The 17,572-nt window shown below is 43.2% G+C and overlaps 1 protein-coding gene and 1 pseudogene across 1 annotated transcript; one reads left to right on the forward strand and one right to left on the reverse strand.

Annotated features, from left to right (window-relative positions):
* The first annotated feature begins 1,480 nt into the window (after positions 1 to 1,480).
* Positions 1,481 to 17,004, forward strand: LOC132239086 (eppin-like). Its single transcript, XM_059704938.1, has 4 exons — positions 1,481 to 1,571; positions 2,971 to 3,102; positions 4,817 to 4,984; positions 16,853 to 17,004. The coding sequence occupies exons 1-4, from the start codon at positions 1,481 to 1,483 to the stop codon at positions 17,002 to 17,004; spliced, it is 543 nt and encodes a 180-aa protein (XP_059560921.1).
* Positions 10,554 to 13,404, reverse strand: LOC132239896 (archaemetzincin-2-like; annotated as a pseudogene).
* Positions 17,005 to 17,572: the final 568 nt, after the last annotated feature.

Genomic DNA, 17,572 nt, shown 5'->3' on the forward strand with positions numbered 1-17,572 from the left:
TGCTTTAAATTATCTAATAGAGTGAACTATGGAACCCCAGACGTGGACATTAATAAAGACAGAGCCCAGGTTCACACTTTCTGCCCCTCTCTCTGCCCTCAACCTTGCTGTGTGGCCCTCCAGCCTGCCATGTACCCTTTGGGACCTGTGAGTAATAAATATTGTTCTTCCAAAGTTCCCTGATGGTTTAGTAGTGGTGGGTCCTGCAATCATAATAAGAATCACAGGGCTGGTCCAAGCACCACATTGGTCCTGGTGGTGGTAGGGGGAATGTCCATGGGGCTCACTACATGAGTGAATATAGCTGCCCTAGTGCCTTAGGCATTCCTAGTCCAGGACATCACTATCCATAGGCTGAGGGGCTCTGCCTTTCATCTTAAATTTTGTGACCAGATAGTCACCCACTGATGACAAGGCTTCTGTCCACCAGGTAGGACAATGGGAGAACAAAGCTTGTCCCAAAAGTGCAATACCTAGTTAGGAAAGGGAATAGGAACCTTAGAGATGACATTAACTCTTTGAAGAGTGTCTCCTTCTATGAAGACTGGCTGACTGGCTCATGTTTTGGATTCCGTGGCTATAGGAAAGCTTATCTTTCCAATGGCTCCTCCACTATTCCAGTTAGAATCCAACAACTCTGTTGTCTTATTGACCTTTATTGTATTGTGGTCTCTCAGGCAGATTTCTTCATTTGATAGTTCTTCCTTAGACAACAGGGAGTTTGCGCCAGATGATAGCAGCGCTCTAAAAGCTCTGACATTCTCTCCTGTTCTCAAAGCAACACGACCTTGACAAACTCTGTCTTCAAACTCTATCAGCTGCTTCCTTCCCCACACCCTGCTCTGGGGCAACACATTTATTCTTTGGCCTTAGTCAAACAATATAAGTGACCTACAGAGAAAAGGGAGAGAGATGGGAGGAGAGTGTGGGAAAGGGAGAAAGAGACACAGAGATCATGGGAAAAAGAAAAAGTCAGGCAAAGGCACACAGAGACACAGAGAAGCAAAGAGATACCAAGAGATCAAAAAGACACATTGTCAGAAACAAAAGGGGTGTGCCAGTTAGTGTGCAGATAAAATGGAAAATGAATAGAGAATGAGGACATTCCACAACTCTCAATGTTATCAAGAAGACCCCATTCACTTCCAAGGTAGCCTGGAAAGTGAGACAAGCTTTGCCCACTTTTCTCACCCCTACCCCATAGCTGACCAGAGGACCCAGCCCAGCCCAGGGGACTAAGAACCAGAACCAGGAGCCATCCAATAAGAGACCTTTCCCCAGGGCTGTGGGTTATAGCTGCCAGCTCGCCACATTGATAATCTCAGAAACATGGTGTTCCCAGGAAAAAAAAGAGAGTGGCTGGCTTGACTCCAGATCTCATATCCAAAATACTGACTACTGAAACAATAGGCTAGACAAAGGCAGCCAGACATTTTTATGTTCTGGAACCACCAGACGGACAGGCCAGCTCTTCTTCAGAATGGTGTCTTCTGGACTTTTGAGGATCCTGGTGGTATCCATCCTTCTAGAGAATGTCCAAGGATTTAGTCTGACTAACTTGTTCTCTCCAAGTAAGTAATGGGGTCTCAAGTAATAGAGTTACTTTTCACTATCTTAGCCTTGGTCCTGGGTTGGGAAAGGAGAGAGATATTTGGAATATTTCATCCTATTTCCCTCTCTGTTGAAGATCTCTTCTATGAATGCAAGAATCCAGAAAAGGCAACTCTTACTGCCCCTTTGAAGTAGAGGGTCTTTCTTGGGGGAAGGTGGGGAGGGGCTGGGAAGACTCATAGAATATAACATTTCTGGGAGGGTCTATAGGAATCCTGGGAGCTTAAGGGGCCTTCCTCTTACCCCACACAAAAATAGCTCCCTTTCTTGGGACATCATCCCTATCAATTCCTGATTATTTCAAATACAGTCCTATAAAATAATTCTGCACCCCAAAAGGTTCCTTGACTTTGGGATAAAGGACAGTATCCAGAAGTTCCTTTGAACTTAAGACAGTAATATTCCATGACTATATACTAATAATGTTAATTGCTACCATTTACAGAACACTCAGAAAGTAGGGATTTAAAGAGAGGGATCTGGAGTCAGACTTGGTGGGTCCAAATTCTGGTTTCATCACTTAGTAGCCATGTAATCTTGGGCAAGTTTACTTAAACTCCACCTGCTTCAGTTTCCTTATCTGCCAAATGGGGATATTAATTAAACTATTATAGGGATTAAATGAGAGTTAATATGACTGTGTATTAGTTACTGTAATTACAGCTTTATATGTGTTGTCTCATTTCTTCCTCATAACTCTGTGAGGCTAAAACAATTTTACAAATGAAGAAACCAAGGCTCAGAAAGAGTAAGTGGTAAACCAAGAGTTAAGAATTTAAAAACCTAACTGTCTGACGCCAGGTTGAGTGGTATTAATCACTGTACAATACACCCCTCCCCCTCAAGAAGGAATTCCTGAACGGTGACTCCCTGACCCGGCCAAAATGACCAGATTAGCGCAGACCAGTGGGTTTTAACAGGGTGATTTTGCCTTCCAGGGGACATTTGCAAAGTCTGGAGACATTTTTGGTTACAACTGGGTGTGCTATTGGCATCTAGTGGGTAGAGGCCAGGGATGCTGCTAAACCTCCTGCGATGCACAGGACAGCTCTTCTCTCCCATCAAATAATTATCCAACTGGAATGTCACTAGTATCAAGGATGAGAAATCCTACCTTAGACAGGCTGGGCTGACGGTGGGACTAGGGATGGGATCAGAAGGTAGAGAGTGAGGGATGGTCAGGAAGGAGGGTAGTGCAGGCAGTGCTGGGAAATACATGAGGACACCCTGAGGAAAAGGACTCCTGGGAAGAGCAAAGTAAAAGCAAATTTCCCTGACTCCCCAGAGTCGCCTTGGGTCTGGAGAAGATGGGCACTGTGCCCTCCATGACTCATGGATGTAAAACTGTCTCTTCCACAGGGAGATGCCCCAGAATCCGAGAGAAATGCCAATTCAAAGAAAGGGATGAATGTTCGAAGAACAAAGCCTGTCCGGACAAGAAGAAGTGCTGTGTCTTCAACTGTGGGAAAAAATGTTTAGACCTCCAACAAGGTACTATTCAGAGCCTCTGAATAACCAATCCTTCTACCCAAACCCTCACCGTCTGCCCACTTGGGCTGGCTCTGTCCCTGGTGTGCTAAGGGTAGGTGTCTGAGCAACACTGCTGGACTTGGGAAACATGGGCTCTACATTCATCTCCGCCCCTAATATGATGTCTGACATTAGGTAATGTCTTCATTTTGTCTGGGCTTTGCTTTCCCCTGCAAAGGGGTGCAAGGGTGTGATGATAGTCTCTTGGCTAGTTTCCACTCTTACTCTTTCGAGTCCCCAGCGGCCATTGTTGGCCCACCATATACCAACATTGTTGCTGCAAATGGTATCATCTAGCTTCTTGCTCTAGAGTGCCCGCCTCTCTGCCTAACCTGGTAAATCTAACAGCACCAGCAAACCTCCTCTGACCACTTCAGATTAGTGCCAGTTGGATACTGGAAATATCAGGGGAAACACTTTGTAAAGTATATGATTGTCTAACCACTACGCTGCACACCTGAAACTAAGAAAAAGAGTGGCAGAGAGGTAGGCTGTGAGGAAGTGAAAATCAACAGGACTTGACTGTTCAGCTGAACTAGCAGTTTAGTTCAGACCTGTTTGGTTTGCCAGGGCTGCTGAAACAAAGTACCACAGACTGGGCAGCTTTAGCAACAGCAATGTATTGTCTCTCTGTTCTGCAGGCTAGAAGTCCAAGGTCAAGTGTTGGCAGGGTTGGTTCTTTCTCAGTTGTGTGCGAGAATCTGTTCCATGCCTCTCCCCTAATTTCTGGGGGTGTGCTGGGAACGGTTGGCATTCCTTGGCTTGTAGACCTCTTTCTTCAGCTTCACATGGTGTTCTCTGTGTGTCTCTGAACAAACTTCTCCTTTTTCTAAGGACATTGGTCATACTGGATTAGAGATGCACCCTATTCCAGTATAACTCAACTCTATTTCCAAATAGAGTCTCATTCTGAGGTACTGAGGATTAGGACTTTAACATATAAATGGGTTGGGGGGTGAGGGGATGCAATTCATTTCATAACAGGAATGAAACTAACCACAAGAAGAAAGGGGGCTTGGCCATCTGAAAAACTACTCTCGCCTTCCCTGCATTGGACTTGCACTTTACTCACGATCACATAGTCTCTTCTTGGCATGCTTTGGAAGGCAGAATAAATGGCTTATAATTTCTAATTTCCATATCTTTTATTTATTCAGGGCATGTTTTTTGAGCAGCTACTCTCTGCCAAGCACTGTGCTCAAAGCTGCACATTCAGATACAGTCAAAGAGCTGGCAACTTAGAGGGCCATGAGGGTGGTCTCACTTGCCCTCAGGACAGCCCTGGGCAACACGCAGGGTGAGACTTTGCATTTCCATTTTACAGAAATGGAAGTCGAGGACAAGAGAGGTAATGTGGGAGGTCGATGGGCAGACACTGAATTAGGAAAAGAACCTTGAAGCCAGAGTCTCCTCACTCTCAGGGGAGACAATGAGGCCAGTGACCAGAAGGGAAGGGAGATACCGATGTTTCCCAGGGGGGCAGTTGCCCAGACAGCTCCCCTTTACGGTCTCCCTGGAATGTGCACAATACATAAATGGGGCTGGGCCCCACGGTGTGATCAGGTGAAGAGGAGACGGCTCGGTTTTATCCTATGGGAGTTGCCAAAGGGACAGTAACAGTTGTATTTTTTCCGGGTGGGCACTCTAAGTTCTCAACTCTGGAATCTCCCTGCAGATATATGCAGTTTGCCGAAAAATCCTGGTCCCTGCATGGCTTTTTTTCGTCGTTGGTGGTATGATAAGAAGAATGATACCTGTTCCACGTTCATCTATGGTGGCTGCCAAGGAAACAATAACAACTTCCAAACCAAAGACCTGTGTCAGAATATGTGCTCCAAAAAACGTGAGTACCAAGGGCCTCGACCTCCCATCCTCCCCAGGGCCACATGGGAGGTCTGGGTGTTGGCGAGTCCATTCTAGGATGGCTGCATCCTTGGCACAATCCGCTTCAACCAGGAGGTAAGAATACATCTCACAGAGGGTTGGACAGGGGCTTAGTGGGAACTGAGACTAGGAAAAACGTGGTCATGAATCAAAGCTGGCAAGTATGAGGAGTGGAGGGAGGGTGCAGATGTGGTGAAATATCAGAGACCCAACTTCAGAGAGATCACATGACACCCAGCCTAGCACTGGGCATGTTGACCAACCACCCAGGCCATGAATTTCCAGACCATTAATTTCCTCATGACAATGTTTTGCTAGTAATCCACTCCCATCCACATCCATTTTTCCTCTAAGGAGATGTATAACTTCCCAAAGTAAACTCACTTCTGTTTAATGTCCTGTGGAAATGTTCAAACACAACTTCAAGACTAGTTCTGAAGATAAGCCCAAGATGCTCAGCTGGTCTTGGTCTACATTGTCAACAGGCTTCTAATCCTGAATGCATATGGATTAACTGGAAACACCACCAGGATTTGGCTCATGATTCAAGGCTCTATCTGTGTGCCCGATCGGCACTCCACGTTGGCTTCCTCTGTTCCACTCCCAGCATTCCAAGGCCTAAGCCCTTCCCAAGACTAAACCCCTGGATCTGCTTCCCCCTTCTTCCGTTTCAGTCTCTTTTCATATAAAATATCCTGTTTTGATCCCATTTCTAAAGTCCAACTTCTAGCACCCCCTGTTTATACCTATGTAGCTCCCAATTTTTCCCAATAAAATACTGGTTGATCCTGTGCCTCTAAGGCTGAATGACTCACATCTATTGGTACATTATGGTTTGTGGAGAGTAAAAGCTTACTGAGGCTTCTCAAGACACCATTAAAGGGAGTGAAGAAAATTAGAACCTTGAAAATTGATACCCCAGGGATATTGTTATTCTCCTCTGTTTCTTCAAAAAATTGCAAGACCCTTTTATGATAAGGGCTCCTGGGCATTGCCTTAGCTTGGATACCCCAGTAACTGATCCTAGGACATGGGTAAAAGGGCATGGGTAAAAGTAGTTTATTTGGGAGATTAATGTGAGGAGTAGGTAAGTGATATAGGAAAGCGAGGAGTTGATAATGAGCTGGTTACCACTGTGCAAACTGTAGCTTAATTCTACTGGAGACCTTCCACAAGATCATGTAAAACATGTCTCCATCTTTAGTTATAGGGAAGCTGAGGTGTGTATCCACTGATTCCCGTATCCTCCTGGATGTCTGGGGGGGAGGGGGGCGGGCAGGGAGCATGAAATCCCTCATTCTTCCAGGCTGTTCTGTATGGAATCTGAGCAAGCTCCCAGGAGCCAGAAAAACTCTCAGCAGAGAAGTAGAGACTCTGATGCTTGAAGTGGAAAGCTATCAATATGCACTAGATATTATTCAGCCATAAGAAGGAAGGAAGCATGAATACATGCCACACTGTGGGTGGACCTCAAAAACATTACGCTAAGTGAAAGAAGCCAGTCACAAAAGGCCATACACTCTATGGTTCCATTTATATAAAATATCCAGAATAAGCAAATTCATAGAGGTAGAAAATAGATTAGTGGTTGCCAGGGGCTGGAGTAAGGCTGGGGGAAAATGGAGAGTGACTGCTAATGGGTATGGAGTTTTCTCTTGTGATAAAAATGTTTTGGAACTAATAAAGGTGATGGTTACACGACATCATGAAGGTAATAAAAAGCCACTTAACTGTTCACTTAAAATGGTTAATTTTATATAATGTGAATTCCATCTCAATTATAAAAAATGGATTAGAAAAAAATGTACATTAGAATTGCAGCTGCAGGTGAGCTGAGAATATGTCTTACTGATGCTTCAAGCCTTAAATTGGAAAGTTCAATGGAATAATCTTCAGGCCCCACCCATTGATGCAGCTGGTTCTGAGGTCATAACTGACATTTATTTACTATTTCCCTCCTGCTTCACCTATTCCAAATTGAACCCGATGATAGAAGTTCTCCGTTAGCCCTAACATTCTCTCCTGCTTTCAAAGTATCATGATTTTGATAGGCACTCTGAAGATTTGGTTCAATCTGGAATCAACCTTCTCCTCCTTTCCATGCTATTCGTGGCAATAGCTTTACTCTTTGACGATGGTTAAAGAAAAGGGATGGCCCAAAGAGAAGAAAGCGGAAAAGGACCAGAGGGAAATAGAAGGGCAGGGAAAAAGAGACCCAGACCCTGAGAGACTCACAGAAAAAGAAAAAGAGAAAAAGACAGGGACAGAGTAAAAGAAAGAGGCACAAAGAGAAGAAAATGAACAGCGTGAGAAAAACTAGCAGCCAGAAAAATAAACACGCCAGAAGAGTAAGTTCTGAAAGAAAGACAAGACCTGGGATACTCTTGACCTCCAAACTCTCCCTGAAAAATGAGAGACCTTGGAATCGAACATTCCCTCTGCTAAAGGAGTTTAGAAGCCCCTGATAAACTTGCTCTCTCTGGTTGACCAGACAGCCAGAGAGCCTCAGCTCACTTGAGGACTAGATGCTGCCTATCAGGAGCCCCTTCCCTCAGGGTTGGTGCTGTGGGTGTCAGCTAGTCCCATTCATGGCCTCAGGGACTTGGCGTTCCTTGGAGGAGGGAGAGTAGCTGGCTGGTCTCCAGTGACGTGTACCTCTTGGAGTGTTAAGCTGTGTCCGGGCAGCCAAAAGCTCTGAGGCTGCTGCTTAGCACTTGTTCTTAGTTTTGGTGCCACCAGCCAGGCCAGCCCCTCCTAAAATGGGGCTCTCAGGACTTCTGTCAATACTGGTACCGTTCATCCTCCTGGGGGGTGTCCAGGAACCTGGGCTGGTTGAGGGGTTCTTCAGTAAGTATTGGGGACTCAGTCCTCCCAGTGGAGAAATGGAACTCAGCTGGGAGGAAGGAACAAAGACTTCTATCCCTGAGAAATGCTTTCCCTCATCTCAGCCTGGGATCTTGGGCGGGAAAGAGGGGAGATATTTGGAGTTTTCTTTTCAGGTAAGATGCCTCCGGGAATGCAGGAAACAGTCGGTAGCAATTGACCCCCCACCCCCACCCCCACCCCATCATTATGAGAGATTTCACTTCCTGAAAGTGCCTGGACCTGGAGCTCATGAAACAAACTAAGGGAACTGGGAAGCTTAAGGGTCTTTTCCATATGAAAGGCCACTCCCCCTAGCACTACCCTTCCCATTGCAGGCCCCAAAAGTCTTCCCACACCCACAGGGGATCCTTGCCTGTGGGGTAAAGAATGGTCTCTGGAAGTCCCTTGAAATGCTGAGATATGAAGACCCTCATAATTAGCAGCTAAAACATACAGAGCATTCAGACCACAGTGGAGCCATACTTCACAGGTTCAAATCTTGGCTCCACTTCTTTTTTTTTTTTTTTTTTTTTTATTAAATCTTTATTGTTCAGATTATTACATTTGTTCCTTTTTTTTCCCCCCCCATAACTCCCCTCCTCCCAGTTCCCGCCCCACCCTCTGCCCTCACTCCCCATCCACTGTCCTCATCCATAGGTGCACGATTTTTGTCCAGTCTCTTCCCACATCTCCCACACCCCTTTCCCCCCCAAGAATAGTCAGTCCATTCCCTTTCTATGTCCCTGATTCTATTATAATCAACAGTTCATTCTGTTCATCAGATTATTTATTCACTTGATTCTTAGATTCACTTGTTGATAGATGCATATTTGTTGTTCATAATTTGTATCTTTACCTTTTTCTTCCTCTTCCTCTTCTTAAAGGATACCTTTCAGCATTTCATATAATCCTGGTTTGGTGGTGATGAACTCCTTTAGCTTTTCCTTATCTGTGAAGCTCTTTATCTGACCTTCAATTCTGAATGATAGCTTTGCTGGATAAAGTAATCTTGGTTGTAGGTTCTTGGTATTCATCACTTTGAATATTTCTTGCCACTCCCTTCTGGCCTGCAAAGTTTCTGTTGAGAAATCAGCTGACAGTCGTATGGGTATTCCCTTGTAGGTAACTGAGTTTCTTTCTCTTGCTGTTTTTAAGATTCTCTCTTTATCTTTTGCTCTTGGCATTTTAATGATGATGTGTCTTGGTGTGGTCCTCTTTGGATTCCTTTTCTTTGGGGTTCTCCGCGCTTCTTGGACCTGTAAGTCCATTTCTTTCACCAGGTGGGGGAAGTTTTCTGTCATTATTTCTTCAAATAGGTTTTCAATATCTTGCTCTCTCTCATCTTCTGGCACCCCTATAATTCTGATGTTGGTACGCTTGAAGCTGTCCCAGAGGCTCCTTACACTATCCTCGCATTTTTGGATTCTTTTTTCATTTTGCTTTTCCGGTTGGATGTTTTTTGCTTCCTCGCATTTCAAATCATTGACTTGATTCTTGTGCTCCTCTGGTCTGCTGTCGGGCGTCTGTATAATATTCGTTATTTCAGTCCGTGTGTGCTTAATTTCTAGTTGGTTCCCCAATATAAGATCGAGGGTCTTATTAGTTTTCGTGTAGATCTCATTAAGTTTATCGGCAGCTTCTAAACAGTTCTTGAGAGACCTTAAAAGTGTGGTTCTGAACTCTATTTCTTCCATTGACAATTTTGTCCTGTTTCTTTGTCTCCGCATTTTGTTATGCTTCCTTGGTGCACCCCCTAGTGGTCTTTGTTTGGAGTCTTATAGATAAATCTTGATTGTTGTAGCTAATTCCAGGGAGGGTTTGACCTCCAGGCCAAGTGGCTATGAGAATCAGCTGTGTCAGCAGTGAGAGAACTTCTGTCCTCTAGGGAGGTGCTAATCTAACCTTTGCCTGAGGCTATCTGGCAAATGCCTCTGTGCAGGGCTTGGGCGGGGCGGGTCGCACAGGATCAACAGGGTGGGCCGGAGAGAGCAGTTATGGCGGCTCTCAGTCCTGTCCCCAGGGGCTCTGCCTCTCTGAGTCCCAGCACCCGCTGCAAAGCTCGGAGAGAAAGCTGCACTCGCTCTGACCGAAGCCAGACAGTCCACTTCTCCCGTTTGAGCCTGGGTCCCTAAAGACTCGCCCGGATCTGGTGCTCAGAGTCTGCGACTCCCTCCCGATTGAAAACAACAACCGCGCCCTCCGCCGCCAGCCCGCTCCACGCACTCCGCACCTCAGAATTTGACTTCAGCACTGCGCCTCCTCTGAGTGTCCGTATGCGTTTCTCTTTCCTCCTAGTTGTAGGATTTCCACTCAGCCAGCGTCCCTGTGTTTCTGGGTGATGTCCGTTCCGTGTTTTAGTTTCACTTTTGAAGTAGTTGTTCAAAGCAGCAAACTCCGGCGTTAACCTATGCCGCCATCTTGGTTTCTCCTTGGCTCCACTTCTTAGCAGCTGTGTGATGTTGGGCAAAGTTCTCCTAACTTCCCTGTGCTTTAGGTTCCTCTGATATAAAATGTGAATATTTTTATATTTGAAAATACTTATACCCCAGGAAAAGTACTACAGATTTATTGTTGAAAGTACTACAGATGTCCCTTTCTCCCCTCTCTCCTCCCCCATTGACCCCTGCCTGCCCACTCCTGCTCTCCCCCCTACCCCCAGGCCTTCATGGAACTACTGTCTGTCTCCACGGGTTATGCATATATGCATATAAGTTCTTTGGTTAATCTCTTCCAGTCCTCTTCCCTTTCCTCTGAGAATCATCAGTCTGTTGCACACTTTTATGTCTCTGGATCTGTTTTTCAGTTTATTTTATTCATTAGATTTCACTTATAAGAGATCATGTGATATTTGTTTTTCTCTGACTGGCTTATTTTGCTTAGCATAATACTCTCCAGGTCCCTCCATGTTGTCTCAAAGGGTAAGAGCTCTTTCTTTTTTTATAGCTGCATAGTATTCCATTGTGTAAATAGACCACAGCTTTTTTATCCATTCATCTACTGATGGGCAGGCACTTGGGCTGTTTCCAGATCTTAGCGATCATAAATAATTCTGCTATGAACATAGGGTTACATAAATTCTTTCTAATTGGTGTTTCAGGCTTCTTAGGTTGTATTCCTAGACGTGGGATCACTGCATCAAATGGCAGTTCCATTTATAATTTTTTGAGGAAATGACACACTGTTTTCTATAGGGGTTGTACCAGTCTGCCTTCCTACCAGCAGTGCACTGGGGTTGCCTTTTCTCTGTATCCTCGCCAGCACTTGTTGTTTGTTGATTCAGTGATGGTAGCCATTCTGGCAGGTATAAGGTGGTACCTCATTGTCATTTTTTTGTTTTTGTTTTTAATGTGCAAATTTTTATTTTAAGTACTCCTATTTGAAGGTTCTTATTTTTAAACAACAGCAAGGCATTTCATTATCCACTCTGTAAAGGTTCCCACAGGGCAAATGCACATTATTCTCACGACTATGTTTTGGAGTGACTGGTGAGTCAGCAAATTCATCATCAATCCACCTCACCAGCCCTTCGTATCTTTCTACAACGTTGAAGCCAATAGCACACTGCAACTTGTGTAAACAGACAGGGCACGGATTTAGGGGGCACTGGTCAGCTTCTTCCAAGTGCTTGTTCTAGGCATGCAATCCACTGGCAGGGTCGAAGTCCAAATATGTGTCTAATTTCATGTACTAAAGTCTTACAGGACTGAAGCAGCAAAACACCTGTCATTGCAGGAGTATAATAGTTACCAAACACCGAGTAGCCACTTGAAGATTGTTTTCTGCGACACCTTCACATTGCCTTCATAGCCTGAGCTGTAGAAATCACTGCCATATCTTGCAAAGCTGAATATCCCCACACCATCTGTCAGAGAGGCCTGTCCAAAGACAAAATTTCAGGAGTCTCTTGGGTGAAGACGTATCCTTGTTATTCCCGCAACACAGAAGTCATCCTCAGCTTCCTTCTTTTTTAAGAACTTCAGGATGTGCCCTGCATGTATTTGAAGGTTTTGTATATTATCATTGACTGTAAAGGAACAACTTGCTGCAGAGACAGGAACTGGTTCTAGGCATTTTACTGTCAAGCCATAGAAAATTGCTTCACAGTAGCCTTTGAGCCATTTAATAGATTTTTCACTGATAATTCTGGTGTTTCCTAGAGATCCAGTGCACTGTATATAAATACTGTGTTTCTCTGGAGAAGGTGTCTTTCTGGAAGGATCATGTGAAAACTCTTCAAGGTCTTGGGGAGGCTCAGGATGAGAGGTGATCCAATCTGATGGAGAATGCAAGGTAATGGGTCCAAAGAGATCACTGGCTGGTTGGAAGTCTTCGTTCATCAAACACCGCTCTGCAGCATCAACCTTCTCCTACTGGGACACAAGCACTGGGTTCTTTGAGATGAGAGCTGTTCTAAGTGTCTGTTCTGAGTGCCATACCATTTTCATAATGACAGGTCTCTTCCATTCACAACATGTTTTAGATAGAGCTTTTGTCCTTCCTTTGAATGGGTCAAACAGCTGTTCTACCATGAGGCTTACAAGAACAGGCATGTCAGGGCCTGGTCTGGAAGGTGTTGTGCGGGGGTGCCTTCACCCCGCACTCTGCCTGGCCTGGGTAACACCAGACCACCTGCCTACCACAGTGGCCCCTGTGCACTTCTCCTCATTGTGATTTTAATTTGCATCTCTCTGAAGATTAGTGACGCTGAGCATTTTTTCATATGTCGCTTGGCCATTTGTATGTCCTCTTTGAAGACGTGTCTATTGGGTCCTCAGCCCATATTTTAATTGGATTGTTTGTCTTCCTTTTGTTGAGTTTTATGAGTACTTTATGTATTTAGGAAATTAACCCCTTATCTGATGTATCATTGGTAAACATGTTCTCCCATACAATGGGTTTCCTTTTCATTTTGATGCTTGTTTCTTTTGCTGTGCAGAAGCTTTTTATTTTTATGTAGTCCCATTTGTTAATTTTTTCCTTTGTTTCTTTTGCCCTAGCTTCTGTATCAGTGACAATTCTGCTGCCTGAAATGTCTGATATTTGGCTGCTTATGATTTCTTCCAGGATTATTATGGTTTCACATCTTACATTTAAGACTTTTATCCATTTTTTTTAGTTTATTCTTGTGTATGATATAGTTGGTGGTATACTTTCTTGGGTGTGTTTTTTGACATGTCCAACTATCCCAATTATTGAAGAGACTGTCTTTACTCCATTGTATGCTCTTGCCTCCTTTGTCAAATATTAATTGAGCATAACAGCTTGGGTTGATTGCTGGGTTCTCTGTTCTGTTCCATGGGTCTACTAGTATATGACTATTCTTGTGCCAGTACCAGGATGTTTTGATTACAGTGGCTTTGTAGTATAGTTTGATATTGGATATTGTGATCTCTCCAACTTTGTTCTTCTTTCTCAAGATTGCTATGGCTATCCAGTGTCTTTTTAGGTTCCATATGAGTTTTTGGAGTATTCTAGATCTGTGAAATATGCCTTTGGTATAGTGTCTTCATATGGTTTTGGTTAGAAGTGTTCCTCCCTCTTGGATCTTTTGGAATAGATTGAGGAGGACAGGTGTTAGTTCTTCTTTGAATATTTGGTAAAATTCCCTTGTGAAGTTGCCTGGGCCAGGGCTTTTGTTTCCTGTATTTTTATTACTGCTTCAATTTCATCAGTTGTTATCAGCCTATTCAGGTTTTCTGATTCTTCCTAATTCAGTTTTGGAAGATTATATTTTTCTAGGAATTTGTTCATTTCATCCAAGTTATCCACTTTGTTTGCTTATAGCTGTTCAAAGTATTTTCTTACAACAATTTGTATTTCTGTGGTGTCAGTTGTTACTTCACCTCTTTAGTTTCTGATTGTATTTATTTGGGTCATCTCTCTTTGTTTCTTTTTTTCTTTTTTTAATCCTCACCCAAGGATATTTTTCCATTGATTTCTAGAGAGAGAGAGAGAGACCTGCATGCACCCCTACTGGGGCTAGGGAACTTGCAACTGAGGTACATGCCCTTGACCAGGAATCAAACCTGGGACTCTTTAGTTCACAGGCCGACCACTCTATCCACTGAGCCAAACTGGCCAGGGCTATCTTTGTTTCTTGATGAGTCTGGCTAAAGGTTCATTAACCTTGTTTATCTTTTCAAAGAACCAGCTCTTGGTTTCATTTATCTTTTGTATTTTTTTAAGTCTTTATGTCATTTATTTCCACTCTGATCTTTATTATTTCTTCTTTCTACTTGCTCTGGGATTTTCTTGTTCTCTTTCTAATTCTTTAAGATGTAGGGTTAAATAGTTTATTAGAAATTGTTTTTTTGTCTCTTGAGATAGGCCTATAGTGCTATGAACTTCCCTCTCAGGACTGCTTTCGCTGTGTCCTATAGATTTTGGGTTGTTGTGTGTTCATTTTAATTTGTTTCCAGGAAGTGTTTTTATTTCTTCATTGATCTCATTGGTAACCCATTCATTGTTTAATAACTTGCTATTTAGCTTCCATGTGTTTGAATGTTTTGGGGTATTGTTATTGTAGTTGATTTCTAGTTTCATGCCATTGTGACCTGAGCAGATGCTTGATATGATTTAAATCTTCTTGAACTTGTAGAGACTTAGTTTGTGTCCTAACATGTGGTCTATCTTTGAGGATGTCCCATGTGTACTTGAGAAGAATGTATATTCTGTAGCTCTGGTTGAAATGTTCTGTAAATGTTAATTAAATCCATTTGATCTAGTGTGTCATTTAGTGTCCCTGTTTCCTTGTTGATATTTTGTATGGAAGATCCATCCAGTGATGGCAGGGGTGTTCAAGTCCCTTACTATGATTGCTGTCAATCTCTCCCTTAAAGTACTCCAGAAGTCTTTTGTTTGTTTGTTTGTTTTGTTGTTGTTAATCCTCACCTAAGAATATTTTTCCATTGATTTTTTTTTTTTTAGAGAGAGAGTGGAAGGGAGGGGGAAAGACCGAGAGAAAAACATCAATGTGAGAGAGACACATCAATCGGTTGTCTCTCACACATGCCCCAACTGGGGCCAGGAATTGATCCTGTAACCCAGGTACATGCCTTTGACCAGAATCAAATCCAGGACCCTTCAGTCCAAGGGCTGACACTCTATCCACTGAGCCAAGCTGGCTAAGGCCAGAAGTTTTTAAAATATATTTGGGTGCTCCTATATTAGATGCATATACGTTTACTAGGGTTATATTCTCTTATTGTATCAGTCCTTTTAGTATTAGGAAGTGGCCTTCATTGTCTTTTGTTCTGGCTTTCATTTTGAAGTCTATTTTGTCAGATGAGCATTGCTACCTCAGCTTTTTTTCCATTTCCATTTGCATGGAAAATTTTTTCCATCCCTTCACTTTCATCCTATGTGAGTCTTTTGTTCTGGGGTAGGTCTCTTGTAGACAACGTATATATGGGTGACAAAGCTAGAAAAGCAATTGGCAGGTAATATGTTTTCTTATCCATTCAGCTACCCTATGTCTTTTGGTTGGAGCAGTTAAGCCATTTACATTTAAGGCTATTATTGATAGGTATTTATTTGTTGCCACTTTTATTCTTTATGCCTGTGCTCCTCTCTCTCGTCTTACAACAGTCCCTTTAGCATTTCTTGCATCGCTGGTTTGGTGGTAATAAACTTCTTCAGCCTTTTTTTTTTTCTATGAAGCTCTTTATTTCACCTTCAATTTTGAATTATAGCCTTGCTAGATAGAGTAGTCTTGGATTCAGTCCCTTGCTTTTCATTACTTTGTATACTCATGACACTGCCTTCTGGCTTGAAGTGCTCCTATTGAGAAATCAGCTGGAAGTCTAATGGGAGCTCCTTGTAGGTAACTTTCTGTCTCTCTCTTGCATCCTTTAATATTTTTTCTTTGTCTGTAACATTTGGCATTTTATTTATGATGGGTCTTGGTGTGGGTCATTTTGGGTTCATCTTGATTGGGACACTCTGTGTTTCTTGGACTTGTGTGACTTTTTCCTTTACCAGGTCAGGGAAGTTTTTCTGTCATTATTTCTTCCAACAGGTTCTCTATTCCTTGCTCAGATTCTTCCAGCACCCCTATGATGTGGATATTGTTACATAGTATGTTGTCCCAAAGCTTCCTTCAACTCTCCTCCTGCTTCTTAATTTTTCTTCCAATTGCTGCTCTAAATGGGTGTTTTTTTCTATCCTGTCTTCTAATTCGCTGATTCAGTCCTCAGCTTCTTCCAGTCTACTGTTGATTCCATCCAGGGTATTTTTTATTTCAGCTATGTCATTTTTCATTTCTGATTGATTCTTATTGCAGGTCCATGCATCCAGGTGGGCCATGTGTCAAGATGGCTGGGTAGGATGTGCACGCTGCTTGTCAAGGCAGCAGGGTTGGCCCTAAAATGTGAATATTAATAGGGCTTACCCATAGAGTTGTCATGAAGGTTAAGGAGAAAAATACAAGTACATAGTAAGCACTTCATTAATATTATTTATTATTATTATGCCTGAGGCAGCCTGCCAATTGCTTCACTAGCTTTGTCACACAATCATCAAAACAATCATAGGCAAATAAGGGAATAGAGGATCAGAGATGGTGCCTGCCATACCAAAGATTGCACAAAATTCAGAAACTCGGCCATCTAACTCCAAAAATGGAGAGCTCAATCACCGAAAGCTCTAGCACCTCCTCCCACCCCACGCTCACTCAGGGAATGTCCAAATACAGGAAGGTTAAGTGAACAGAACAGTCCTAGGGGAGAGTGTCCTTTAAAACTTTGTGGGTGGTGGGTATAGGGGAGAAGGCTGAATTTAGGGATTAGATGGTAAATTGTGATGGGGTGGAGATTGGGGCAGCAGTGTGCCAATCATAAGCCCTCTGAAGATCACTACTTTCTGTGGACAATGAAGTGAACAAACTTCCCTAAGTCTGCAGTGGTGCCCTAGACCTGGGAATGGTGTTCTGGCCCCTTCAAAGTCCTTTCTTCCCTCCCCTTAGACACGTGTCCCAAAATCAAAGTACATTGTGATACGAACGAAATAAACCAATGTCTAAAGAGCAGACAGTGCCCAGAGAAGATGAAGTGTTGCAACTTTAACTGTGCAAGGAAATGTTTAAACCTCAAACAAGGTAACTCAGAAATCCTCTGAACTCTCCAATGCCTACACACCCTACCCCCAATCTGCCCCCCTACACTGACATTACTAGACCACTTCCCTGGTTCACTGGTGGCTGGTGTCTGATCAAGAGTCTGGGTGCATCTTTTAATTAATACAAATCCTGGGTTTGGAAGGAGGGGGTGTTGGGAGTCATGGGTTTTATTTCTTTTCTGTTCATATTTAGGTATGTGATGTGGGTAATGGAGTTTTTCCTTTATGGGACTTAGTTTCCCATCTGTAAGAAAGATGGGAGGGGGGAAGTGGGCATTAGATCACATTGTCTCTTGGCTGCTTTTCGGTGATCCTCTGAGATGCCAAATAGCCAGTGAAGTCCCATCAAATGCCAACAGAGAGCCGGGTGATAGAATAGCTATAAGACACAGGTATATAATTTTTATTTCCTGGTTGTGCTTTTTCTAGGCCTCTTTGTCTATATAAATCCAAAATGCCTTCCCTAACCACCTTTGTCCTCCTTCACTCTTTCCTCTCTGCTCATATAAATGAACTCTAAAGAAGACCATCAAGGAGTACTCATCCATTCATTCATTTTACAAATATT

The sequence above is a fragment of the Myotis daubentonii genome, chromosome 8, assembly GCF_963259705.1.
Source record: "Myotis daubentonii chromosome 8, mMyoDau2.1, whole genome shotgun sequence".
Taxonomy (NCBI): Eukaryota; Metazoa; Chordata; class Mammalia; order Chiroptera; family Vespertilionidae; genus Myotis; species Myotis daubentonii.

Excerpts from the sequence above, each read along its gene's own strand:
- LOC132239086 (XM_059704938.1), top strand. The coding sequence starts at position 1,481 with ATGGTGTCTTCTGGACTTTTGAGGATCCTGGTGGTATCCATCCTTCTA. Across the intron at positions 3,103-4,816 it reads ATGTTTAGACCTCCAACAAG|ATATATGCAGTTTGCCGAAA; the intron begins GTACTATTCAGA and ends ATCTCCCTGCAG. Across the intron at positions 4,985-16,852 it reads GAATATGTGCTCCAAAAAAC|ACACGTGTCCCAAAATCAAA; the intron begins GTGAGTACCAAG and ends CCCTCCCCTTAG.